General features: G+C 47.7%; 6 protein-coding genes across 6 annotated transcripts; 2 read left to right on the top strand and 4 right to left on the bottom strand.

The window, feature by feature from the left end:
* Window positions 1-345: 345 nt before the first annotated feature.
* AO090003000653 (SAGA histone acetyltransferase complex subunit SPT7) lies at window positions 346-4,035 on the top strand (the record flags this gene model as incomplete). Its single annotated transcript, XM_001819755.1, has 4 exons — window positions 346-1,420; window positions 1,474-2,612; window positions 2,667-3,355; window positions 3,405-4,035. 4 exons carry the CDS (start codon window positions 346-348, stop codon window positions 4,033-4,035), a joined length of 3,534 nt encoding a protein of 1,177 aa, XP_001819807.1.
* Window positions 4,036-5,414: 1,379 nt separating this feature from the next.
* On the bottom strand, window positions 5,415-8,432 carry AO090003000654 (putative eukaryotic translation initiation factor eIF-2C4; the record flags this gene model as incomplete). The annotated part of the gene is made up of 6 exons (XM_001819756.1): window positions 5,415-5,611; window positions 5,670-7,506; window positions 7,559-7,707; window positions 7,779-7,969; window positions 8,022-8,134; window positions 8,229-8,432. The coding sequence occupies 6 exons, from the start codon at window positions 8,430-8,432 to the stop codon at window positions 5,415-5,417; spliced, it is 2,691 nt and encodes an 896-aa protein (XP_001819808.1).
* A 78-nt stretch (window positions 8,433-8,510) lies between these two features.
* Window positions 8,511-13,617, bottom strand: rna14 (cleavage polyadenylation factor subunit RNA14; the record flags this gene model as incomplete). Its single annotated transcript, XM_023234979.1, has 6 exons — window positions 8,511-8,679; window positions 8,923-8,965; window positions 10,405-11,097; window positions 11,167-12,169; window positions 12,236-12,667; window positions 12,721-13,617. 6 exons carry the CDS (start codon window positions 13,615-13,617, stop codon window positions 8,511-8,513), a joined length of 3,237 nt encoding a protein of 1,078 aa, XP_023090044.1.
* Window positions 13,618-14,234: 617 nt separating this feature from the next.
* Window positions 14,235-15,265, top strand: asf1 (nucleosome assembly factor ASF1; the record flags this gene model as incomplete). Its single annotated transcript, XM_001819758.3, has 4 exons — window positions 14,235-14,343; window positions 14,397-14,436; window positions 14,494-14,802; window positions 14,866-15,265. 4 exons carry the CDS (start codon window positions 14,235-14,237, stop codon window positions 15,263-15,265), a joined length of 858 nt encoding a protein of 285 aa, XP_001819810.1.
* Window positions 15,266-20,210: 4,945 nt separating this feature from the next.
* Window positions 20,211-23,571, bottom strand: AO090003000659 (putative SNARE-dependent exocytosis protein (Sro7); the record flags this gene model as incomplete). The annotated part of the gene is made up of 7 exons (XM_023234980.1): window positions 20,211-20,230; window positions 20,290-20,577; window positions 20,661-20,782; window positions 20,842-21,397; window positions 21,458-23,035; window positions 23,093-23,432; window positions 23,485-23,571. 7 exons carry the CDS (start codon window positions 23,569-23,571, stop codon window positions 20,211-20,213), a joined length of 2,991 nt encoding a protein of 996 aa, XP_023090045.1.
* An 868-nt stretch (window positions 23,572-24,439) lies between these two features.
* AO090003000660 (uncharacterized protein) lies at window positions 24,440-24,940 on the bottom strand (the record flags this gene model as incomplete). The annotated part of the gene is made up of 1 exon (XM_001819760.3): window positions 24,440-24,940. The coding sequence occupies one exon, from the start codon at window positions 24,938-24,940 to the stop codon at window positions 24,440-24,442; it is 501 nt and encodes a 166-aa protein (XP_001819812.3).
* Window positions 24,941-27,524: the final 2,584 nt, after the last annotated feature.

The following is a 27,524-nucleotide window of genomic DNA, read 5'->3' on the forward strand; positions in this document are numbered from 1 at the left end:
TACTATAATATACCGGATAAGAAAACCGTTGATCATTCTCTAGAGAACTGCGCGGTTGGTCTGAAGGCTGCGGCGGCCGTTCCGCCTTCACGGGATCGACTTCACTTCATCCGTTCGCGCAGAGAAACCTCGTACAGAAGCCGTCCACTTCCCCATCAAAATCTCCGCCCGTCCCATCGTTTTTGGGTCGGAGATTATCGTCTCTCTCTTCTCTGCACCTTCTAGTTTGTCTCTATGTTTTTTTCAGCCACTCAAGCCGCCCTGTTGCTACCTCTCCGCACCTGAATTTAACCGTGGAGAAACGAGCCCCCTCGCCCGCCCCAGAACCGGGGTTTTGGAGCGAGCATGTCGCTCGGACACCACCACGCCTGGTTGCCACCAGGACATCTTCGGCCTCCCGATGATCATCACGATTCGCGGTCAATCAATGGCTACTCGAAATCATTTTCCGGCCCCAGGACGCCCCAAATGCGCGCCTCGGTCGACGCTGATGGGTCTCACGCGGGTAATCTGATATCGGAGGCTGATATGGCAGCCGAGGAAGACCCACGCATTGCCATATTTCGCGATCTATACAGACGCAGTGAGGCGAAAATAAATAACTTATTTGCTGGACAGGAAATTGCGGAGGACCTCGTCGGCGCCGCCGTCGCGGACGCTGATGAGCCCGACACCAAGAATGAGCGCGCTGACGAACCTGCACCTCCTCCGGTACCCGCTAAGAAACCCGCGAGGAAGCTGGATGATGATGACTACGATGACTATGACGATGACGATGATGGAGATGCTCCATCACCACCAAAGCCCAAACCTCTCACCCCTTCCCAGGAATCTAGTGCTCCTCCTCCCTTAAGTCGCTATACGAGCGGTACGACATCAGCAGGCGGCGATGTTTCGAAAGAAACGAAGAAAGAGTCGTTAGAAGATATTCGGAAGAAGTTGGAGGAAGACAAGAAGGCAACCGAGGAAGCTGCGAAGAGAAGCTTCCATACCATCTTCTATACACTAGAAAATGACCGAGATGCTATGCTGGATCAACAACGCCTAGAAGAGTCTGAACGGCAAGTTGAAGCTGAAATGTCAAGCCAAGCCAATGCTGGTAACAATGCGACTTCAGCTTCAAACGGTTACGGCTCGCTGAGCAACGCTAACCTTGGCGCGTCGAGTCTAACGTTGAAGAATCTTATCGCGAGAATCGACATGAAGCGGACAATGGTGCAAGCCTCTGATGCAGAGCTTCGGAGCTTGATGAGCGAGGTTCGGAAGAATCGCAGCAAATGGGCCAGTGAGGATAAAATTGGCCAGGAAGAGCTATACGAAGCTGCGGAGAAAGTCCTCAGCGAACTCAAAGCCATGACGGAGCATTCGAGTGCCTTTCTGACTCGTGTGAATAAACGTGATGCGCCGGATTATTACACAAGTACGATATGCCCTTAACTTAGAGTCGCAGACCTGTACTAATTCATTAAACAGTCATCAAGCATCCCATGGACCTGGGAACAATGACTAAGAAGCTGAAAGCGCTGCAATATAAGTCAAAGCAGGAGTTTGTTGATGACATCAACCTGATCTGGTCCAACTGTTTCAAATATAACACAAATCCGGAACATTTTCTGCGCAAGCATGCCTTGTACATGAAAAAGGAGACGGAGAAGCTTGTTCCTCTTATTCCAGAGATTGTAATCAGAGATCGTGCTGAAGTTGAAGCAGAGGAGCGTAGACTTCAGCTCGCGGAGCTTGACGGTGCAGAAGAGAGTGACGATGAGCCTATCATGTCGTCCAGAGGTAGGAAAGCTCCTGGTAAATCATCCAAGAAAGGTGCTGCTCCAGCTCGAAATACTCCTAGTGGATCTGAGCCTCCTGCAGGTGCATCTTCGCAGCCATCAGCACCTGCACGCGCGGACTCCGATGTTCCTGCCGATGGCACCCAAAACGGTTTCGCGACACCACCACCCGGGACACAGACTCCTTCAGACCCTGCTGGTGCCGCGGCTGGCGTCTCTGGGAGCCATGGTGATTCTATGGAAATTGATGGATTGGCGCCATCGACTCTTGCACTTAGTGCTTTATCAGCGCCGGGCGCGGAAGCTGAGGATCCTGAGTACAAGGTGTGGAAGCAAGTCACGAAAAAAGACAGGGCTCTTATTGCTGCAGAAAGGCATCGCTTGTTCAAAGGCGACAAGCTAAACTCGGACGAACCGGCTTTACTGCGCACCAAAGCTGGTATGCGAAGGTGGCTGAGGAATCAAAAACAGGTTAATGCGGAAGGTGATAAGTCCAACGAGTCAAGTGCTCAAGCCATGGAGCCTGGTCCGGCTGGTGGATCTCTTGCCGAAGGTATTGAGGTCGAAGAGGATAAAGTGATCCCTGATTATTACGATGTTATGTCAGGCGTTCCTGATCTGCCTGGACAACTGCTCTGGAGGGAAGACTCTGATGGCAACATCGTGGATGCTTCCGAGGAGTTTCTAAGGATCCTACCAAAAGGAACATTCACCCAGCCGGAAAGCAAACTTTCCCGTAAGATGGATGCGAATATGCGGCAAATGCAAGAGACTCGAAAGATTTGCTCCAAAATTGGCATTGTCAAGCAGATGCAGTTGCAATCTCAGGTACGTTTTACACGCTCCTGTAAGCGCTGGTCAATACTCTAACTTCGACTGTAGATGTACCAGAACCAGTTCCAGAAATATCAGCCGGAACCATTTGTCGAGCACGATGTTCCGCCTCATGTAATGAATGATGAAGGGCCTGTCGTGTCTCCATGGGTTTGCAAGGCAGCTTTGCAGCGCTCCGTTGCAAAGATTTTCTATCATACTGGATTTGAGGAGTACCAGCCGTCAGCTCTTGACGCTGTCACTGATATCGCTTCTGATTTCTTTCAGAAGATAGGGGAAACCTTCAAGTCTTATATTGAGGCACCCAAAGTTCCTACCAGCGATCCAACGGACATTGTGTCTTCAAGCAATCAGTGGAAAAAGGCATACACCGAACCGGAAATTGTGCTTCACACACTGAACTCTGTCGGCATTGGTGTTGAGGATATTGAGTCTTATATCAAAGACGACGTTGAAAGACTTGGGACGAAGCTAGCGACCGTCCATGACCGTTTGAGGTCTTTGCTTTCTGAGCTTCTGCGGCCTGCCCTTGCCGATGGAGGTGAAGATGGTTCCAGTGCGTTTGCAGATGGTAGTGAACAGTTCGTTGGCGGTGACTTCGCTGAGGACATTGACGAAGATTTCTTCGGGTTCAAGGAGCTTGGTCTGGATAAGGAATTTGGCTTGGCTACTCTTAGCGTCCCGCTTCACCTCCTCCAGAATAGGATGTACAACGCTGCTCAGTCCCAGAATACAAGGTATGGTGGACAACTTCCGGATGCACTATTGATACTCACTGTTTCTTAGTTCTACCCAAACCGTAACCCTCTTTCCGCCGCCCCCTCCGTACCCACGGATCACATCGGAGACGTTACCATCGCAAATTGGATTGGTCCAAGCATTTTTCGGTGCCAAGTTACAAGCGAGCAATAACGAGGGCCTGGTTGAGGATCTTGAACTACCACCGAAACAAAGGCCAATGGCTGCTAAACCTCGTCTTCCAGCCTCTGGCAAGATCCTGCCACCTTCTGCCCCGGCCGGGCCGACTTCCAGCCCCCAAAAGCGGCCACTCCCTCCGACAGCTCCTAGTCAGCAACCAAACGCTATCAAGCCTGGGCCGTCAGAACCCAGCAAGAAGAAGGTCAAGAAGAACAGTGGCATGGCTCTGGAAATCCCTGGATCAATTGCCGACGGGGACGAAGCTGCAGCGAACCTGGATGGCACTAAGACTACCGATGACCCAACATCGACAAATATGGATTCCAAGGACTCTGCTGCCGAGGTCTCGGGGGGGCCCGTGACCAAGGATACTGCCATGCCAGACGTTACCGCTGCTGGTGAAGGCGCTGGTTCTATTGGTGATGCCACCGGCGATCCAAACAAAAGTAACGACAGCACGGCTCCTTTGACAAACGGTACAGCGGGCGTTACATCATGATGTTCTTATACGAAACATACCGAATCCCTTGTTGCAGGCCGAAATGGTACTTGTATAGCCTTTCCGCTACCTATAAACTTGGATGACTGTCTCTTTTCTACCTTCCAGGGTTCTACAACCCTTTCTGTTACATTTTATTTCCGCATCATATTTCGTTTTCAGTGTTTTGCTAAAGTGCATGAATACCCGGCATTTCTGGTGGGGCAGGTGAAGCCAGTTTCTTGGGCATGAAATAGACAACAACTCACATCCGAACACCGGGGGAGCGCTAGCGACGAGAATCCAATATTCTGATTTTCTGGCAGCAGCGCTCTCTTCCCTTTTCCATCCTTTTCTATCTATCTGCATTGGGGACCGGAACATTGAAACAAAAAAACGAAAACAGGTGATCGACAACATGGAATGGCGCAGCATGGCATGATTTTAGGAGGGAATGACAGCACAGCAACTCACGCATTTTCTGTACCAGCTGATTCTAATCCTTGACTCTTTTTTATCCTTCTTTGGTCTGGGGATGAAGGGTAGACCCCAGAGCAGCCAATCAGTTCAGACCAAATTGTTCATATCTGGGCGTCTTTCCTTGTCTCTTTTTACTGTACTTTGGTGACTTCTCTTCTTCTATACCATGTACTCGTATGCTAATATAAGCGTGCGCAGTGTTTTTTTTCCCTCTTCGTTTGGATTTCCTTTCTTTCCCCCATCTACTACGACTTTCCCTCGTTTTGCTTGCTCGTTCATGCCATGTCTCCGCTTTTCACTTGTTCTGCTCTACTGGTCCATTCATCATCGATGTATTATCCGACAGTTCTACTCTGTTATTCTAAACAGAGATCAATACTCGTACAGTACATAACATGTCACCTGACATAAAGACCTTGACAATCCAGTGCCTAAGCTGCAGATTAAAGCTAAGTTTTGTCTTTAATCGACTATCTTATCTATTGGGGTGACGCACTCGATTCCCATTTTGTTATTCAATGGCACCCAAGACTTAAGATACGAGGATAATTATTTCTACTCCCGTAGACTCCGTGGATGTCTGGTAGAAGGACGTAGCAAAGCAAGTTGAGATGAGATTGCTAAACCTAAAGATATTCCTAAGGTACACACATTGAAACTCTCGTCTGCAAGAACCGCATCCTTCAGATCCATCCGCCCTTGCCAAAGGCAGTCAGTCCCGGTGGCTCAGCTGTTGCTGACTCGAACCTCTAAATGCATGACCATGAGTAGTGGAGAGTTCTGATAACATGAACCAACGCAGCAAGCAAGGCTGAAAGAGCGGAGATAACCCAGTCCATATGCCAGACATGGCTGGGGAAAACTAGACAAGTAGTGAAAATAGATTTCGTCGCTTCGCGTAATATCCATATAACCAGCACCTAGATGTACCAAACTGCGAAGGGCAGTCTATTTGGAGTACCATGGATTGGCAAGAGTCTCGGGTCGACTGGCTTATCCTTGGGCTTAGGGTTTGTCATTGGAACTTCGCGTCCGCTCCGCGGACCAGAACTGGCAGGCACATCCTCATGATGGCGAGCGCGGGCCGCAATAAGGTGTGCATAGTAAACTGCGGGGACTATAATTACTCATGTTAGTCACGGAATCTTGTAAAACAGGGAGCGAAAGGCACGTACACAATGAAACCGAAGTAGTGGACCGTATGTACTGATAACAATGATCATAGATCATGTTCTCCAGCTGATGTGCCTTGTGTCCAATCTGGTCCAAAATAACATGGTAATGGACGGGTCGCGAGGTTCCTTGAAGTGCAATGTGGGAGTAGAGGAAGAAGTCCCAGTCATGCGGGCTAGTAACGTCCTTCTCAATGAGAAGTCCTGGAAGGGGATTGCCATTCTTGTCGGCCGCATTGCGATCAGTCGGCCTAGGAAATGCGCGGATATGGTGCCGCTTGTTTGCGATTACGACGGTAAACTTTCCCTTCCATGTATCTTGGGTCAACTTCATAAAGATAGACTTTATGTCTAAGACTTCCTGTTTGAGAATCTTCTCTCTCTCCCCCTCTGAGACGCCATCGCGGAAGTAATAAACGTTTTCGGGGGCGCGTCCTTGACCAACTGTAGACATCCACTCTCGCACCAGTGGGGTAAGCATATGCTCCATATTTGCACGAGCGATAACCTCAACTCGGTCACCATTGGTCTCACAGGCACCCCAGTAGCGTCCACCAAAGGTATCCATGCAGACGGAGACAGCGGCCATCGAAGGCGACCAAACACCTATCGTTGGATGCGTGACATCCGCTCCAATGATCATTGTCATTGGTTTGAGGCTGGCATCATTGACTTTTGGTATGATACGAGCAGTGGTACCTCCCAGCTTTGCGTTGACTTTCATCAAAACGTTTGAGATATACTGCGGGTTCGCCTTAGCCACGTGGGCAGACTGCAAGACTTGGGAAGGCACACCCCAACGACAGTCACAAGACTTCTTGATCCGAAGGTATGTGAACGAGTTCTTGTCGGGGACAATGATCAACAGGAGTTGGGGCTCCTTTTGAAATTTGTTGCCGGTTGAGTTAAAGAGTCTCTTTATGGCCTCGCCAGTGTCCTCTGTCAATTCAGCAATCAAGGGACGTTGGGTAATGTTGCCTCCATGCCCAGCATAGGTCTTCATGAACCCGTCAACGAAGTGCTCCACTTGGGTCCTGTTGATGACATTGCGTTTGCCTGGGATAAATCCCACACCCCAGCAGCTGAGAGGCTGCTTGTTTGGCTGGTAGAACTTCTTTCCACGAAGATCCCAGCGGCCGTTGGTTCCTGGGTTGTGGCGTTGATTGCCACCAAATTGGATATCAGGGTTTGGAAGCAATCGAGCCTTGGTACGGATCATGTTCTCGTCAATCTGGAGCCCAAAAGTCTGTAGAACCGGGTCCTTAGAATGGTCTAGCATTTTCTTGGACTTGTGGATTGAATTGAGGCGATCAGCTGGGCGTGCGGCAGCATATTTGATCATCTGCGAGGTCTGGTACTCGTTGAGTTTCCAAGGATATTTGTGCAGACCATGGATAGTCAAGTACTCCATGGGGTAGACAATGCCTTTCTTAGTCATTTCAACCATGGGAAGATCCGGGTAAGTTAGTGAAAGGTTGTATTTCCTCTTGAAATACTGCTCAACGGTGATCTTCTCGATTACACCAGTCGCTTTGTCCTTCAACTCGATGATGTACTTGCTCGCACCGGCATTGATGAGGCCCTTAACGGTAAAATTCACATTCGTGCAAGGGCAGCCCCGGTAATGTGCTTGGACGACTAGCTTTTTCAGCCGACGGTGCACTTCGTAAAACGCGGTCGATTCGGTCATGCCGCCGTGACCGTCTGGAACAGGTCTAAGCTCATGCATGAGATGCTGGTGGTCACGACAGTCCAAGACGGCCATAGCAGCACCCAAAAATGAAGTGCGAGCCCAGAAACAAGTATTTGACACGTCCACATTGACAATGAGTCCACGATTCTAGATAGCATTGTCAGCCTAAGGAAGAAATACAAAAAGAGGATTGGCTTACAATAGCAGGTCTGATAGCCTCATAGACGCCCTTGAAGGCCAACACACCATTGCCCAAGTCCTTGTGCTCTCCATTTTCGTCGAAGAAGGAACGGCGGATTGCCAAAAACCTCCCGCTGGGCCATTCGCGAATGACATGGTCAAGGAAATCTTCGATCGTTAGTTGATTTTCCGAAGTTAATCATGGTCGCAAGAAGTGAAAGAAGGAAGCGGGCACATACTTAGAGCCTCCAAAACAGATTCCCCGAAGGCAGCACGTCCCTGAAGCCAGGCATTCAAGACAGCGAGATTGACAGTTTTAGTAGGTCGCACAACCAGACGGAACGCATTGGGGGTTCGACCGCCGGTGCGGCCTTGCTCGGCGTCAAGGTCCACAATGATATTCAGCCCGTTCGAGTAGTTGTTCATCGACCTGTGTAGGTGAGCAACTCCTCTTTCTATGCATTGTGCGTTACGGGACATACCATGCAAGCTTGCGACCATCATAAATGATCTGCTTCAAAGCAGTCTTTCTTGAATTCGAGTTCCAGACCTTCTTGCAGACGATGTTCTTCTCATCACCGTTCCCGATGTTGACCTATGTCCCAAGTTAGTCCACGTCTACTTATGAGGCCTTGGATGGACCCATTGGCTGAGTCAAACAAGATACTATGGCTGCCGGAGACACTCACATCGTACTGGTAAACGTTCCTACTAGGGAACTTGGTGATCGGATAGGCGTTCAGAGAAATGTCCACTTCTTTGCCCGTGGTGTTGAAGCCCGGACGAGGCACAGTTTCGACTGGAACAGAATACTTGACGACTTCGTCAGCTTCACGAACTCGGAGGTGGCGGAGACCGCCAGTAAGTTTATTGACGACTTCGAATTCCTCCATGGTAGAAGAGAAAATAAAGGTTACTGGTATGAGACCAGGAGAGTGGCAATATAAAAGAAACAAAGCAGGGCAGCAAGTTCACACAGATATGAGAAAGGCGAGAGAAGGAGAGTAAGTTCCATAGGGAGGAAGAGAGGGTTTTCTTATATAGGGAGAACGCCATCCTGTGAAGCGTTTACACTTGACTCGGGTAATAGAAGACAACGCAATGAATGTCGGCTTCCCACATGGATGGACAGTCTTCGGCCTGTGAATCCCCGTAATTCCATGCATATGCCGTTTGAGTAAACGGGAATGAACATGGGCCTGGGAAGGAATCCGCACAGTGAAGGGGGTAGAGAATAAGAAAAAGGCGAAAGAAAAACCAACAAAAGGGAATGTATGTGGCAAGAAAAATGAAGAATAAAGAATAAAGAGTTCAAGGCAAAAGAGAATACGAATACAAGGCGGAGTTACCCAAGGGAATGTGGGAAAAAAAAATCCAACTTACCAAGTGGTTGATGGCAAACGCCCCCAAAGGCAGATCGACATTTCTACACATGTCCGTCTTCAGTCTTGGCCTGTCCAAAGCTGGATCACTGGTAGCCATTTTTTGACTGATCGTCCAGTTTTAGGTGTGGGTGGCTGTGAAAAGGATAGAGATGTTAAGGTTCCAGTGAATGTCGGCTTAGGATATGGGGATTTGTGGTCACAGGATGGAATATGGCGAGGGTTTGGGGATAGAAGTGGTAAGCAGATTCTGAAGGAAGGATGTTGATAGAAAGATATTGGCAGAAAGGGAAATGGGTTGAGGAAGGAAGAGATGTGGTGAGGCTCGAAGGTGTGGAAGGTGTGGAAGGTGAGATCAAGCAGGAAGAAACACAACAGATCTGGTTGACTGTTCAGGCTGTTGCCTAGGGTGATGATAATGAGAGTTGATTGAGGTGGAGGAACAGATCGATGGTCAAATGAGGAAGGCGCAACAGACAACAAGGTGGTCTCCTGCGGATGATGGGTGGAAGAGTCTTAGAGATGGTCGAGGGAGTAGGAATAGACCAAATGCTGAGGTGACCAGAGCTAACAGAAGTTGACAATAGTTGACCAGGCCTCTGGCTGGAAATCCCGTCACGGTCAGTGTCACGTTTGACTGTTCTATATCTGACCTCTCTCAGCACCGCACGTTGTGTAGATGGCGCTCATCAGGAAAATGGAGCACGTCAAGACCGAGATACACATGTACTGGAACTAGGGTATGTATCTGAAAGAGATTGTCGAGCTGCAGAAGATCAGTCTGGCCTTTAGCCCCGCTGGCAATATCATGTTCTAGTCTCGTCTCTCACATTGTGGGCACACTTGCATAGATGCTTATTTAGATAACGATCTGGATGATACATCGCATCATGGCTTTTACTCAGAGTTGAGGAACGTCGTCACTTCACGAACACGTTAAATACCATTGTCAAAGGAGAAGAAAGATATTGCACTCGAGAGGTATCCTGAGAATCGCACAATTCGTGCCATAGAAAGAAACAAAAATTCCCCTTCGTCAACCCACCACAACTTCCTAGTGACCGTTTCATATCGGAGACCAAGAGATATAAAAAAAAAACTGTACAAACCCGACCAGGAATAGATAACATATCCTACCCAAAAGAAAGGCACCGAGGGTTATTTCTTGTTGATCCCAGCTAAGGGATTTCGTGACAATTTGCCAAACCAAACTTTAACGCCGTTCGTCAAATGTAAGCAACGTTGGAAAATGATTACAGATCTAATACACGCCAGGCCGATGAGATGTGGTTGAAACCGATGCGAGACACCAGGCAATGGGAACCCAAGATATTCAGATATTGCGCATTATCATCAAGCAATAGTAGGAGCCATGCCTATATGCGTTGGTATATTACTGTGGGCGATAGGCACCTGTCGAAAGCGATAAGCATTAGTAGGAAAAGTGGGGTTGTAAGAAGATTACAGGGAACTAGAGACGTACCAGGAAACCCAAGCCCGCGAACAGATGGTGGAAGTGGAATCTGTGAGATGGAGGTGGGCATATCAATTCTCCTAATAAGGTCGACCAACTTTTCCGGTGAAAACCGACCAGCATTGTAGGCTGACGCCGAGGGAATGATGCTCAAGAGATAAACAATGTCACGAGGCAATGGAGCAGGTGAACCTTGTGACCGGAATTGAGACCCAGTCTGGTTACTGATAACTTGCTGGGTACGTTTTGGCGGATCCAACTGTCGTCTCTGGGTTGTTTTCAGTGGGGAGTCGGCTCGAATAAACTTGCGTGGTCGATTCATTTCGTCATCAAAGTCTTCCAACGGTCTCTTCGGTGAGTTTGTTACTGACGCGTCCGGATACCTCGAAGATGGAGTGCCATGACGAGACACGGGTTGTTCCGTTGGGAATGCTGTCTTGGGCCTTGTCTGGGAGGGAGAGATGATCGGCCGCACAACTGTAGGGTCGAAGGCAGGGCTAGAGTATCGATGGGCAAACTGTTCCAACGTCGGGTCTTCAGGGAACAGTTCACGCATCCGATTCTCTAGGTTTATAACTTGGACTAAATCTCCGTATCGAGATTCGTACTCGTGAAGGAACGCAAATATGGGCTTGGTCTTGTGCACATTTTCCGGGTTAGATGCTAGCTTTCTTACCGTCATCTCAAAGACTGCACGAGCGTCTGAAAAGAGATACGTCAGCTTCCATCTTCGAACGACCTACAAGATCAGGTTCGGATCGGGGAGCTTACTGATAACATCATTAATATCAATCAAGTGCTTCAAGTATTCGAGCGCAAAATTCTCGTCCTCGGGAAATAACTTGGCACCCCGTTCGAAGATCTTTGTTGCAGCCGGGTCTTTATAGCAATGATATTCAATAAGTGCGCTTGCAATATAGACATCACTTGTGATACGTCCTCTTTTGCGAGCGTCCGCAAACACTTGTCGTGAGCCGGGCATTTCGCCAGGTTTACCCTTGCCTTGTATACGACGCATTGCGCGCATAAGAGCAATCCAAGCAAAAGAGACCGTTTTAGAAAGGATACCGATTTGTATTGCATGTGCATTGCGCAGGGCTTCAATCTGGGCGTTCTTCATCGACTCTCTGGCCTTCGAGTCACTTTGGTCGTCATCGTCATCGTCTGTCTTGGACGGCTGAGTATCCGGGTTGATTTTCGCGAAAGTTTCCTCAAGTCGTGCGACATCTTGAGATTCTCGAGTGCGTGCTTTGGCGATCAAGTCGTAAAGCGCGTTAAGAAGCTTGTCATAAGGTTCCCTAACCTTGGCACCTCGCTTTATGGGATCTTGTTCGGACTCCGATGTGATTTCTAGTCGGTCAGCACGCTTGAACGCAAGAAGACAACTCTCGGGGTTAGCTTCTATGCCGTTCTTCAAAAATTCATTCCCCTCGTTCTCCATGTCGTTTAGGAAGCAGAATTCGGCAGCTTCGAACCATATCTCTGGTAAAAACCTAAGAGCCATGAGAGCTTGCTTATACACATAAATTACACGAGCCTTGAAAGCAGCCTGGTCTTCTTCTTTTAGAACAAGTGGGTCGCCTTTCTCCCATTTGATCCAGCGCTTCCAGATATCAACCTGTTGCCCGAATTCAATGTCACCATCAGAGCCTAAAACAGGGGGTAGCCTGGGTAAGGTTGTCCGGTTCAGGTCTCTTGTGATATTTTGCAGTTCCGTATAAGAGCTGCGGGCGGTCATGTACGCGGGTGACTGCTCTTGAAGGAACTTCCGTCCCTATATATAAGCATAGCAACGTTAGCGTGGGCACGCAACTACAGGTAAGCAGGGCATCCGAATTACCGTAAGTTTGTTTAGACCCATTTCAAACTGGTCATATTCTTTCCAAAGGTTATTGACAGCTTGAGTGGGAACGCAGATAGCTTTCTGATAAGCCTTGCGCAGCAAATCCATTTTTTGCTGGTCCTGCCACCCAGAACCACCGACGTTCCCTGGACCAGAGCGTATGAACTGGACATAATCTGTCCAGATAGACCCGGAGTCCTTATCTACACCGACATACTGCAGTGCTAGATCATAGGCAGAAGAGATAATCCTCCTTGATTGACCAGTAGTATCGGTTGTCAAAGGGTTACGCCGGCGAACGTAGTCCAGATATACAGTCCAGAGCTGGACGTCGGGTATAGTCAAGAGAGTCCTATTGAATATCTGCTCGAGACGATACAACTCGTTGAGTTCAGACTCCATGGTTGCATATGCCACCCACTGTTCAGCCTGAGAACGGGTCAGCTCTTGCCTTCTCCCAAGGTGACGCATCAGATACTTACAGAGAAGGGGAATGCCGTCAAGAAACGCTCGTATACTTCACGAGCACTGTCGATTCTATTGCGGTTTCTGTGTTCATTAATCAACTCGAGCCATGCCGGGATGTCACCACGTGGGTCTTCTTGTATTCTGTCCTCCAAAATACCAACGCGATCGTGAGGCAATCGGCCCTTGGAGGTTGACGGAGAATCAGGAACGGGAGTAGCTGCAGCGCTATCTTGCATATTTTCAGACTGCAAAGTACGTGAGTTGTACATGTCCTGGCTCAAAAGCGCAGGCGTATCGCTTTTAGAAGCAGCAGCAGAAGCAGGGGTATAAGAGCTATTGGGAAAATTCTTTGCGTCGGCAGATGCCTGCACAGCACCGTCCATTGATACATCAGGGGTAGGAGTATCTTCATTTGCATTTCCTGAAATGGGTTGCTGAGGCACATTCATAGATATAGTATTCATGTCCTCGACACCTAGTACAGCTGGCGGTTCATAATCCGCATCACCCGCGTCATCCTCATCTTCGTCCTCAACCACAAAGCCCCCAATTGTCCTCGTCTTCAATGGTACAGAAGTACCCGACGCAGGTGCCGACACTGATGCCTGGGAGTCAGCTCGGGATGGTGTCTGGGAAGGGTAGGCACTGTCCGCGGGCTGGCTGGGATCTGTTTCAGGGGGGATAGACTGTGTAGGGGGATTTGGATCTGAAGGAGAAGCACTTGAAGGAGCAATTTCACTTTGCTTAGAATCAAGAATGGAAGCAGAATATTGATCTTGAAGTGTTTTCGAAGGATCATAATCATCTGAATCTGAACTAGCGCCCTGATCTTCAACAGCTTTATAGTCCACGGAGTCCGCATTCATTGCCTGGGCCTGGAAAAAGGCCTTCTCAGCATCATCTTCAGCCATGACAAAAGCGTTTCCTGAGTCCCAATCAAGGTGTCGTGAAAAGAAAACCTGTGTGTTCGGATCTGGTTAGTGACTGATTCCGCAGAGAGGGGAACGGACGATCCGATTTTTCTGCTACCCAAGCGACGTACAATGAATGTCAAAACCCCTAGGCTGTGAGAGGAGAAGCCGGAAGGCACCCAATCACTCTTGGGAAGGTATCCGCCTCAAACAGAATCCGGGGTAAAATAAGATTTCGTAGGTCAATGGAATGTCAGTGATAGATGATGCCGTCTCACAAGCTGTGGCTGAAGCTGCAGCTGTCACGCAAGCTCTCTCACGTGACTAAGGCGGTGGGCGCGAGAATGCGCCCAACAGACGCGGCGCGTCGTCGATCCTTCTTTTAGGGTCGAATTGGTTTAATTAGTTAGTACTTGCTCGCTGCGTCCCTCCCCTCGATTGAAGTCTCCAGTTTCTCCATCCTCCCTCCCCCCTTCTTCCTCGTTTGACTTCGACATTGTTTCAGGAAACTATAAGTGTCTTCTACTCTCTTATTTACCACTTCTTCCATCCCGCGCAAAATTTCCATCCAACCTTCTTCACAACCACCCTACAATTAAAGCCAGCCGTTTACCGCCATGTCCGTTGTTTCTCTCCTTGGGGTTAAGATCCAGAACAACCCCGCCCCTTTCCTCGCTCCCTATCAATTCGAAATCACTTTTGAATGTCTTGAGCAGCTGCAAAAAGGTATTACATGGACCATCGTCCCCCGCAGCAATACTTGGCTAACCAGGTGCTAGACTTGGAATGGAAACTCACCTACGTCGGTTCGGCGACATCGTAAGCGAGGCTCGGGACGGCACTGCCGACAGATCTGTTGCTAACTGACTCGAATAGGTCCGAATATGACCAAGAGCTTGACTCGCTTTTCGTCGGTCCCATCCCTGTTGGCGTCAACAAGTTCATTTTTGAAGCCGAAGCACCGGACCTTAAGCGGATTCCCACGTCCGAAATTCTTGGCGTCACTGTCATTCTTCTCACCTGTAGCTACGATGGTAGAGAATTCGTTCGTGTTGGTTACTACGTGAACAATGAATACGACTCGGAGGATCTCAGCGCAGAGCCTCCTGCAAAGCCAATCATCGAGCGGATCCGTCGAAACATCCTTGCGGAGAAGCCAAGAGTGACTAGATTCGCAATCAAATGGTACAGTGCTTGGTGCTCTTCATACAAGTATTGATTGTGGCTAATATTTATTTCTTCCCTCAGGGACTCGGAAGAATCTGCACCCGCCGAATATCCCCCGGATCAGCCAGAAGCTGATATTCTGGAAGATGACAGTGCTGCCTACGGTGCTGAAGAGGCGGAGCTTGAAGCCGCCCTAGTAAGAGAACTTGCGGATGCAGAGAGAGATGTAAAGAGTGAAGATCATGAGATGGAGGGCGCCGAGCCCGCCATCAAGGAGGAAGAAGAAGAAGATATTTCTGACGCTGAAAGTGAAGATATTGAAGATGAAAGCGACGACGATGAGGAGGATCTCGACGAAGAAGAGGCTGGTGATGGCGATGAGGACGTCGAGATGGGTGACGACTCCGAACAGAAAGACGATGGCCCCAAGGCTGATTCTACAAATCAGCATTCTCACCAGCCAGAGGTCATGGTTCACTAGGTTGAACATCTCTTGAAATACGCATTGAGATCATCCTCTCACTTCTTGACCATTATTCTAACTATTTTGTTTTCCATGATTTTATGATTCAGTTGCAACGTTATGATGACAACCCTACCAGCCCTACTATCGTTTTACAAAATCACTGCATCTAGTTTATGATATAGAACCAACATAATCTAACGAATGAATAGTTGCTAGGCTTCGAAACTGTCTTCACTCTTCCGCTTATAGCTATGAACGTAAGGAACAAGTTAGGGTATGTAGCCGGGATTACAGGGATCACTACCCACCTACCAACTAAACTCCTGGCATTGTTGCCAGTCCATCCCTAGCAGGTAAATGCAAGGCGGATGGGGGATAAGCAATCATGGCGTCCCAAAATCAGGATCTGTCATCCCCATGGAGACGGTGAGAGCCCGATCAGAGCACTAACCGCTCTTTTTCCCACTCTAGTTGGGGCCGCAAGTGTCCACCCACCCAGCAGCGCAACTCCTCGAAATCCGACCACTTGGACAACGCTAGCTGAACAAGGAATCATACTGTTCAACTCGCGTTCACGTGGCCTTTCGGGATAAGGTGCATTAAGTCATCCCCATAAACCATAGATCGACTCAACTTCTTGGACTAAACCTACCTGGATAATACACACGAGGGTAAGCTCAACCCAGCGGGATCTGTATTATTCTCTTGCAATATAAGCATTAAAGAAAAAGAGAAATAGGCATATTAGTCACAAAACCTAAACCCTTCAAATGCCCGTTGTACCTTGTATATCTCCACGAGATCATGTGATCTATTATAACCCTTACATGTGCCTGTGAGTTGGGAAACTCCATGCGCCCAGAAGCGTATACCAAGGAGTTCTGACAGTTGGGCATAAAATGACAGATGCCTGATGGTTCAAATGATATGCAGTCACGTATACTGAATTTGTCAGTCTCAGAGCATCTTGAGGTGATCCCAGTTGATAATGTCTATCTCTCTGGATTTCCTTCGACATCCAATCGAACTTTGCATTCTTGTCGCGAGAAAACTGAACTAGAAAGATCTATATGTTTTTGGTTGTACATGCCAGAGTGATTTGAACAGACCCAAGCCAGCTCTTGCAAGATACAAGCTCTTCTACGTCTTAACAAAAAAGGATTATTTAGATCTACGTTTTAGACCTACGTTTCAGACCCTCGTCACCCATCGATCTACTCTTTAGGTACGAGGGCCTATCATTTCTCCACATTGCAGTAGCTCGGGGAAATTAGATTATCACTGAATGGCTGGTGTCAAGAACTCGACGTCTGCTCGGAATTCGCGATGGCACTGGTGAGACAGCCTTGATGTCTGCTTTTTACTGGAAATAGGAGAATACTATTCTTGAGAACGTTAGTTCACTATGGATACCTTAATACGCTCTTGTTGTTGAGATGCTGGGCTGTAGAATATAGCATTTAACATGGTGTTTTAGGTATACGGCTCTGAAATACACGGTTGACAAAACGAATATACTGAATCGCAATCATGAGCTGCACCGTTAGCGCTCGGGCCACCTCAAGCTGAACAAGACTGATCCATGATCCATTCTTCGCATCAGAAAGGCTCATTCTTGCTGGATTAGTCACCAAGCAGAGATGGTTGCCATTAGGGCCTTGAATATTAAATCTATCAAAGATTGAAGGGATCATCGTTCTGCCCAAGTCTAGTAATTGTTGGGGTTTAGACAGTTTGTCCAGTACATCAATCTCGAGGGAGTTCGAATCAGCAGTACAGATTTTGACTGTGACATATCTATGGGACCTCTCATCTCGGGCCAACCAAATTGTTGAGTATGTACCATGGCCGAGCTTATGGACTACCCGGTAGCGATTGTGGAAACGATCCCCAATTGCTACCGGGTGATAGCCCCCAGCCCAGTAATATTCCATTCTCTCAACCTCTTCAATAGGCTCGTATAAGACACCAGTCGGATTCATGGTCGAAAGAATTGATTTGAATGTAGTTGGGGAGACTGCACGGGGTTTTTGACGGTAAAAGTATGGCAGGCTTGCCTGATCAGGAACGAGACCACGAGAGAAGGGCCTAAGGAGCAAAAGGCTTGATTTTCTCATGTTTTTCTTACTCACACAGAAAGTAACACACAGGAGATATGCCTATTAGCCTTACGTGTCCACTCAACACGTAACGTATAGAATAGAGAGGCAGATATATATTATCGTTATTCTATTCCGATTGATTCAATGAGACCGCTTTTTCTTCACAGCCGTGCAGCTGCCGACATAAAATGGTGATCTTCATCAACATCACACAGTTTTGGAGAATGTGGAATGCGATTTTATACTGAGAGCAGTTTAGTCAAGTCGATAGAATGATGACACTGGTAAGTTACGGATCTACCTGTACAGGGTAGGAAGCCTGTCGATCAGGACTCGGGGGAAGGTCTATAGATGATATCTAGTAATGTACAGAGCTGCGCTACCGGCCTTGATAGCAGGGATTCTTTCCATTCTTCTTCCTCCTTACCTTCCCGACCTATCTTCTTTTTCTTGAATAGCTCGGTCTCATTTACCTTTATGCTTCGTTTTCTTCACCGAATACGCGTAAGAACTAGTATCTGTTCTTTGGAGGTCATTGAAGTGCACGCCCTAGTCTTTGATATTTCTATATCACTTTCTCCTTTATACAGTCTGAGGTGAAGTGGTTCATCATGGACAAAGGGAGGCTTTGTTGCACGGTTTAACACGAATAAGAGAGAGAAAAAAAAAAGGCCATTCCTAGGCTGACATGAAAAGCTAAAAACGGTGCACAGAGATTTAAATAGCATATGAATTACCTTACATAGTGGTAAGTCCTCGGGGCCTAGTAATATATCTACCAGTAATATTGCTGGAGCTCTTCAAATTGGATTCATGTAGGCCTTCATTAACTGTAGTAGAAAGAGAGGACGATTATATTCTCCTCTGTTAAGATACTCTCTTTGTGCTAAATGGAAATCAACTTGAAAGAGTATGCACCGCTAGCTCCTGCTTTCTATGTATAGCAAGAACAAACCACACAACGATGTGCACATTTGTTTACATAAAGAATGACGAGACCCAGATACCTACTGCCTATGAACAAACACACATCAAGTAGTTTCAACCCGAGCAGATTCATCACGCACAGAGCAAACTTTTGCCCTCAGTTCAGTCTTCAACTATCTGATTCTACAGGTGAGCAGTTTCCCTTTTATAGAGGGCTTTCCACTGGCAAATGTAGGGACAAGTACAGCTCCTCAATTTACAAGTTGCAATCTGCTTTACACCCAAACCCCACAATGGCGCTGACTTTTGAAGTAACCTCAACCTGCCAGTACCCGATCCGAATGGAGCCCCCCAGACGCAGCTCCACATCAAGGGCTGCCCCAGAAAGACCTCTAGTCGGGGACACCACATCTGATGATGGCTTCGTGGAGGAGTACCTTCGCGCCGGTGGACCCAACCTTTGTGAAATATCAGAATATGCCTATCCATTTCCTAAAACAACTGCTCGCGATGGTTCCACCTTTACGTGTAAGGGATATTGTTTTGATGACGTTCGAGCTATCGGTAAGAAGTGGAATATTGGTATAATAAATATCTCTTTTATTGGTCGCAAGGCCTACCCGAACAAGTTCGTGGTACCTATCCCTACCCTTAGCGTCGGCGCTAGGTGGGAAGTATCCTCGAAAGGCCGATGGTTGGAAGCTGCGCGGGAAATCTATCACAGCTTGCAGGAAAATGGTATCGACAGTATCTCTGTGGAAATCGTCGACCGGCGTCTTGAGATGGGCCCATCAATCTCCCCCTGCAAACCTACCGATGCTATATACCCGTTGTGGGGGGCTGTTGCAGAGAAGATCTTGACATCAGTAGACACGTCTGGGTTCCGATCACTAGGATGTCACCGCATTGGGTACGAGACATCAGCAGAAGACTGCTCGCCTACGATTTTCTTGACTCTCTACAGAAAGTGCCGTCGGGAATGGCAAGAAGTGAAGCAGGGTATCAGAAACGTGTTAGATGAATTCAAGCTGTCCACCGTCGATGTTATGATCCGCAAAGACAATCCCATACCATACACGTACAGCACTGAAAGATACGACCAATGCTGGGATGAGGAGGACAATATCAACCACGGGAAGCATATTTCCATAGACAATTGCTCGCAGCCTGTTACACTAGGGGATAGTGTCAGCGCTCATAACTCTACTAAACACGGAACCTTTGGTGGTTGGTTAGAGTTGAAGAACCCGACCTCTGGAGTTTGGGAACCAGTCGGCATTACTTGTGCTCATTGTATATTCACTCCTGAGCACCAAAGCAAGCTTCCTAGTAAGTGAACAGCAATCCAAACCCAAACTAGGGGTATCATGCTAACAATCTACAGTGTTCGCCGGTTGTACAAGATTGGTCGCAAAACGGGGCTAACTCATGGTGTCTATAACGGCCTTAAGACTGCAGTTTTCGATGACAAAGAAAACAATTCCGAAACATGGATGCATACTATCACCGGATTCAGGGATAGAGTCGCGGATTTCGGCGATTCGGGTGCCCTTTTCTTCACCCGTACCGGTGATGTTGCTGGGATGTGCACCGGTGGCAGTGTCAGAGGTGGCCTCGTTTACTTCACCCATATACACGACTTGGTGGATGACATCAAACAGGTTACCGGGGCCAAGGGCATTCGGCTGAAGCAAGATTGACTTATCTTAGACCGTGTCTATGCAGTGTAGCTACTAGGTATCGGTGTTGGCGTTGCTCTCTTTCTCTCCTTCATTCGCTGATTATCATTGCTCAAGTATAGATAGTCCTTGTTCTAGTTCTTTAGGCCTTTCGAAACAACCAAAGACCGTCCTTTGATATTCAATATCAATCAAACTAGCATAATTGCCCCTGGTTTAGAATGGAGTCGCCGTCTACCAATCACCAGCATTTTAGAGTCCAAACTTCGACCCTAACACTATTGTTTTGATTAGCCCGATATTTCGAAAGAAGAAATCAACATGAACTTACCACCCAGCACCGCCTTCTTCTTCTGATTTTGAACGTACTTATTGACGTCCCGAGCCCAGTTACTGCTGTTTTCTTCTAGTCGTTCCATCTGGTCACCGGCAAGGTTCAGATTTTCAGTGCGCTGCTGCACTTGGCGCTGCATGTACGACCAATATCCTTCTTGGCTGCCTTGCTCCTGGGACAGGTTGGACATGGTTCGTCCTTCCCTAGCAAGTCTTCGACGCTCTTGATCTTCAAGTTTCATCTGCTCTTGCATCTTTTTAGAAGGCGGACGATCCGGGCCTCCAACTATCCGAGCACCATCGTCAGTAAAACACTCCTTGGACAAACGTAGCAGGGAAACCTAGACAAGTGGGAGCGGGTGTACGAACTGAGAATGTCCATGTCAGCAGGAGAGATATATTGGGTGCCGGAGATCCATTGCATGTTGGTAATTGTAGGGCGTGGCGGGATGGCTGCCTGTATATTATAGAGCTGGTCTTCGGAATGTCGCCTGCAATTGTTATTAGTGAGTTATCGATCTCAGACAGTATGTTGAGAATGTGCACATACAGCCCAGTTCCAGCTCCCCAAACGTTAAACAATCCGACTTCGGAAGGCCCTGTCCAGGTAAGAACTGTTCCATTAGAACAAATTGTGGATTCCGAGAGGCGTTTCATATCAGCCATGTAATTTATTTCCTTGCAGCCCATCTCTTTGAGGCCTGGGATAGAGAAAGCCCGCACGTTGCCATCACCAAAGAGCCCAACAAGGCTGTAACCTCGACCCTCGACCTTGACCACTGCAGCAGAGTCGCACAAATAATCTTCCCACGATTTATGTGCGCCCTTAGAAGTTGCAGGTTTGAATATCCTGCAGCCAGAAACGGTTACAGCAACAACGACACCGTGAACCTGAACTCCATTTCTTAAACCTCCAACCGCGTTCGGAGTAGCTAAGGCAAGGTCACCGGTCTCGGCATTAATAGGAATGATGCTTATGACCTTATCATCCAGCAAAGTTGCTCCAGCAAACGAAGCCGTATAACCCCCGTTATCCGTTGGAAGGATCTTAAAGGTTGCAAAATTTCCCCGATTGGTGCCTACAAAGCAGCAAATGCTCGAATAATCTGTAAAAATTATGGATCAGCATAATTCTGCATATCTCAAGACCTCGCTATCTCTCCTACCTTCGCCCTCCAAAGTCAATACACCAAATTCAATGCTTGTTGGCCATTCTGGTGGGGCATCATCAGACGATCGGTGTCTCAAGAAACTGCTCCGCTTGCTAGGTTTTGTGAGTTCGGACAATCGCGCTGTATGAATCACAGCTGGTCCGCGCAAGTCGATGATCACCAGACTGCCACCTTCGAAGCCAGCAGCGACAAATCCAACTTGGCTATGTTTCAGCGCAGTGACTGATCCTTGTTGCATATCCAAAAGGGTAAGGGGAAGAAGTCCCTGCTTCAACCCAGGATCAGTCCTGTGAGCGACCTTAGTCAACTTCCCCGGTCCTTCGTTAGCGCCGGCGGGCTCTTCGTGGCCAAAACTTCCATTGCTGCCCCAACGGAATATCACGACCTCACCACTCCTGAGGCCAACCGACAGCTCACCTGTTGACCCACTTAGGGCCATTTCAGTAACTTCAACATTACTAACACGGCCAACGGCACGCGCCAAATCCACCTGGATGACATCCCCGTTCTCGATCTCATCATGGCCTACATCCCAGAGACGAATTGTGCCATCAGCATGAGCGGTTGTGATCACATTACGATCTTCAAAGCGCTTGAGGACCTTCTTCCCTTCCGCACCGCCTAGTAGGAACTTTGGCCCTTGCGACCTCCGTTCCCTGAGGCCAAGCCAAGCTGAACGATCGACTGGCGTAAGGGTCATCTTGTTTACGAAGGGGTGAACAAATGAAAGAGAAGGGTGGATCATATTGGTGGGGGTAATTGGATGACCACTAGGGAAGCTCAAAGTTATCAGCTCTCCCGAAGAAAGAACAGCGATCAAGGCAATCGGATCATGTCCACCAGCATAGTAGGGTGAGGCGCGAGGAATAAGGCAGAAATCAACGACTTCTGCGCCTGGAGGCGTGGAGAGATCTGTTATTTGTTTTGGAGATTCGAAATAATTCGATATCATGGCCCAAGAGGATGTTTGATAGTTTGGAGTCGGCCCCAGATCGATGAAAGTAAGTCCTTTGTTGGCCTCAGCTTTCGGCTTACCACCAGCTATTAAAAGTCCACTATCATCCCCATTTCCTTTAACACACCACGCAATATGAGTAATGGGGTCCCTGAGCCCAACAGCGCTCCCTGCTGACAGTGGTCTCTCACGACTAGCACCTGGCTGGTCAATATTGGGGGTTGTGATTGACCTAGCCGCTATCTTGCGACCATCTTTAGAGTCCCAAAGGACCAAACTATTATCATCATGCACTGTCAATACGAAAATTCCGTTAGGGTGCCAAACGGCCTTAGTCAGTCTTGGTCTGCGCGGCTCCTGGGATGGAACATCGCAATTCCCACCCAATGCACCCGGAGGAACTTCATACTCGAAGTACTTCTGTGCTAAGTTCTGCTTAAACGAGAATGTCACAGCTCCCTCAGGATAGCCCACTAGGATCTTTCCAATATCGCGAGGTGAAAAGGAGAGTGCGATGACAGGGCAAAAGCGCGCTCGCGGATTACGCTGGGCCCAGAGATTGGGAACTTTAAAAGGAGTTAAAGTTTCACGATCGAGATCATATGCAATGATATCACCTACAGAAACCAGTTAGTGCACTACCAGTTACCGTTGCGGAAGCATTGTCCAGATACCATTCTGCAGGCCAATGAAGGCATAGTCGAGGCTAGGATCGGTCAACAAGGCGCTGACATGGTTAGGAGGGGCATAAGAGAAGAGCGTCTGTCGTGTCTCGAGGGAGAAAACACAAATTTCACTTTTCGAATCAACGCTGACAAGCTTGTCCGCACAAAATTGTAGGAACTTGGCCGACGCCTTCCGGGGCAGTGAAAAAACAACGGATACCCGACGCTGGCCGAACACATAGATCTGACCGCTGCCAAACTGAGTATCACTGGTGCCAACGGCAATAAGAGATTGAACGGGATCGTAGGCGATCGCGCTGATCTGAGAATTTATGCCATATCGAGCGAACTGCGAACAAGTGAGCAACCGGAAAAATGTTGCCTTGGGTGCCAAGACATACATCATCGAGGGCGAACAAGTCCGGCGACAAGCCGTCGGACAGGTCCTTTTGGATACCAGCTTGCTTTCCTCTCAGGAAATGCGCCATTTCCGGCAAGTGTAAAGCTCTACCGAGAGGTAAGAAGGATGTGGAGGGGAGAAAAGAGAAAGATGAGCTGTGTTTCGCGGTGTCGAAGGGGTGCGGAGCGGAGACCCCACATCTGAGCTTTGAAGCGTCATCCCGCGGAATCTGTTGCAGGGCAGCCGATCAGCCCCGCCCTTTAATTGGGTTTCTTTTCGGCCCTATAAATTACGACCTCCCTTTGGAAATCAATGTACGGGTAGTACTAGGAAGTATATCCATGCCAAATGACAAACAACAATAAAACACACCAAAAAAAAATAATACTAAATCTGGGACTTACTTCTCATGGTTGGTGAACGGGACACAAATCGTAAATTGTCATTTATATGAGCAGTAGGAAATCTATCGTGTAAATCATCGAGTAGACCTACCTAGCCAAGGAATTGTACTACATACTCCATAATCTGAGTAATGCAATGATCGCCAGATCTGCTAGGCAGCAACAATCGACTGAGCCCCAAGGGTGTACTTCTCATTGAGTCGGTACTGTCCTACTGCGACACACGCTTACCAGTCCAAATTAGCTTTATTAGGTCTATGCTCCCATCCCGTTAGAAATCCCATAGCTTGTAATCAAAGACACCTAAACGCCAGTATTGTGCAACCCCCTGAGATAGCTCCCTCTTCGTAGGTCCGAGAACCCGGTTCATCCCTCTAAATAGCGGCCATCTTGTTCAGTATCGTCGTCAACCGCCTCCTCGCATCATTTTCCGCAATCATATCTCGATTCCGATAGTATTGCACAGTGACTCTTTCAACGGACCGATAGCAAGCATATCTGGGGGAAAATGGTCACAAAGAATAAGTCAGCGTCACATATGTCAAACTCGTTTCAGGACAGAAGCACATACAAAAGCTGTCGTATTCTTTCCATCTCGCTTCCTACAATTCGCGATTGTCCAAAGCCGTCCAGCATAGAAGACGATGGCTCTTCAAACATTTCAGCCATGTAGATGTCACCCCATAGCGTTTTGCCCAAGTCCACAACACCAGATAATTTTTTGGATTCTGGATCCACTAGTACTTGCGTAGGGTGACCAAAGTCAATTACGACTAACTGTGGTGAAGTGATTTCTTCAAGTGCTGGTGATAACCGACTAAGCTGGTGCCTTATCTCAGCATAAGGCAGGTTGACAAAGACGTCCTCCGAGTCACGGAGAATGCTTTCAAAGAGGATAACAAAGGCCTCTCGCCAAGATCGTCTTCCAGCGCCGCTGGCCACCTGTTCCAAAGTCCCGAAGGAGTCAGACACATGTTGCCCAATATTTTGAGCCAAGACTCCCAATCGCCGGTCAATATCCTTTCGATTCTGGGGAGTGAGCCAGGGTTTCATTTCATGTAGTGTAGCTCCGGTCACATAATGCCGCATCAAAAAGGCGGAATCGCGCAAATTACCTCGAGAGTTGTAATAGAAGATTTGTGGAATGTCAGGAATCCCGCTCTCTTTGAGTAAAGCGAGTGCACGGGCTTCTGTATCAAGTATGAATTGCTCTCGCCGTAGCAACGGTGTCATCGGCGTCGGCGTACACTTCAAAAGTACATGGGCTCCGTTGGATAGTGATATGAGGCAAAGTGGATGGAGATGGCCATTGAGGGGAGAAATGTTGCTAATATGGACAGCAGAAGTGAATATCCGCTGAACAATTGTACACAGTTTCTCAGATACTTCGACACCGCGAGAGTAATGGTTACTAAAGGAAGGAGACATAATATATCGTTCTGGCTTGAAGGGTAGACTGTCGGCAATGATCGATACAGGTTTGCTCATTATGAAAAGTTATATGAAAACTAGAGCGAACCCACTTATGACCGAGCTTTGTAGAAAAGAGAAACCAACATATGATGGAACGTGGAGGGTTAAAGAAAAAAAAACATGGTTCAGACATAAATCCTGGAATACCACCCTACAGCGTAACGAAGCGAAGGCTAACATGTTATCAGAAGTGTTAAATTGGATCGTCTAAACGAGGATCCACATCATGGACTCCTACGTACTTCGTTCGTCCGTTCGTCTATGTATTCTGCAGTTGGGCTGTATGAGACGCTACGGTCTCAATTTACCAGACCATTCCACCACCGGGCCCCGGCACTTCACCCACTGGCTCTCTCCCGCAATCGCTAAAGCGAACCACAAAATTGGATTCAATGACATTGTAGTCAAAGAGTTGCGAGTCAAGCGAACGTGGCCCCCTGACCGATTAGACGGAGGAATGAGCCGACTAGGTTGCGCGGAGATAGGCGGAGCACTGATGAAGTCAATAGAGTGAGTGACATTAAGAACTGGGGCTTTCGCCTAAGGCTCCCGCTCTTAGAAAGGCGCGATGCAGTTGACCCAATCAGAGGCCCGCCTTGCCGAAGACAACAAAGCATCCCGTCCTAAGGATTTCTGATCCCCTGTAGTGGTCTCGCCTTAGTACTTGTGCGCCTTGAAAATCTATCGCTGCACTTGCAGTTCCATTTCACAAATTAATTTCCCAAAACATCAATTCTGTTCTCTATACCTGATTTGTGCTGGTTTTTGAAACTCTTGGCTCCCTGGAATAGTCAACATTATGCGATATATATATAAGAAAAAAAAAAAAAAGAAAAGAAAAGAAAAATCTTTACGGAGTATACCGCCAATTGGACCATATTAACGAGAAAGTACTCCCAACTGAAACAGGCTCGAAACATCTGATGGATTATGAAAAAATCACCAAAATCTGCGGTCTTTATGCTCGATATTAATCATGTCATGACGAGGGCTTACGACGAGCTGCTAATGTCATGGGTGAGAGTTTGAAAAGAGTAACAGCTATCAGTTCGTGGCAACAACAGATCTGGCCTGTACAATTTCAAGGTACCCAGGTTGATCTATCGCCCTTTGAGGAGAGGGAAGCACGTGTTCAAGCACGTGTAGAGGACCGTCAAATGGTCCAACAATGGTACCTTTCGCCTAAGGTTTGGTTATTTGAAATCGAGAGTATTCGAGTTGTTCCACCCTGCTTCCGAGTGGGCCTCCCCATCCAAGACGACCAGACCAAACGAATCACATGGACTCGAGTATAACTGCTATTTTGGGTAAAGAAGAGGAAAGGAACGAAAAGAGGGCCTTTCCGTTGTGCAATCATTTTCTCAAACTGTAGGCATCTCTGTTGGGCGGATACGTGGGTCTCATAAGGGTACTATATAATGGGTAAAGTCTATCTTTCGCTTACCACAATGTATGTATGTACATTGTACATACATAGAACACCAGCTTGTTTCCAGGGTAAACTAGCAGGTTCAACATCGTCCAACTTTGCCGAAAGTGGGAATACTACCTGTCGGGTAAGTCGCCCGGGCTAACTGAGTTTATGGCGCCTTCCTATTCTGTCTAAGCTGCACTAATCAGATCTTACATTGAAACGCCCACCGCAACGCCTTCCATGCCAACCTCAGCCACATTCTATCTGAACCTCCGTCTTCTTACCCAGGGAGCTCTTGGCTATTGTCATGAGCTTTTGAGTGGCAGGTATTTTGATGTCAACCCTACAAGTGCCCAAGCACGTATTCTCTAAAGAACAATATATAGTAGCATGTCTCTACAAGTAACTAAATCCCATAATTCTACTTAGTGGATAAAGCTATCGGGGATGTTTTCTATGAAAAATGGTTAGCTAGTAGTATATAATTCCAAGATCCAATACTGACAGTATATTGTTATTGACTTACTACCATGGTTATGGAAATATCTTCGCTGGGCATAATCCTCATTAGAGTTCAAGAAGTGATGCTCTAAAGTTTTATTCGCCTTCCGAATACGAGGGAAATGACCAACCCGATATGATCATAGGTTTACTACCAATCCTAGGTGTTCACCGGGTCATGGTATATGTTCTATTTTACGAAGCGTCGTGGAGCTTAATTAGCTATTCAAGTACCAGCTCTATTCGTTA

This window comes from Aspergillus oryzae, chromosome 2 (genome assembly GCF_000184455.2).
Source record: "Aspergillus oryzae RIB40 DNA, chromosome 2".
Classification (NCBI taxonomy): Eukaryota; Fungi; Ascomycota; class Eurotiomycetes; order Eurotiales; family Aspergillaceae; genus Aspergillus; species Aspergillus oryzae.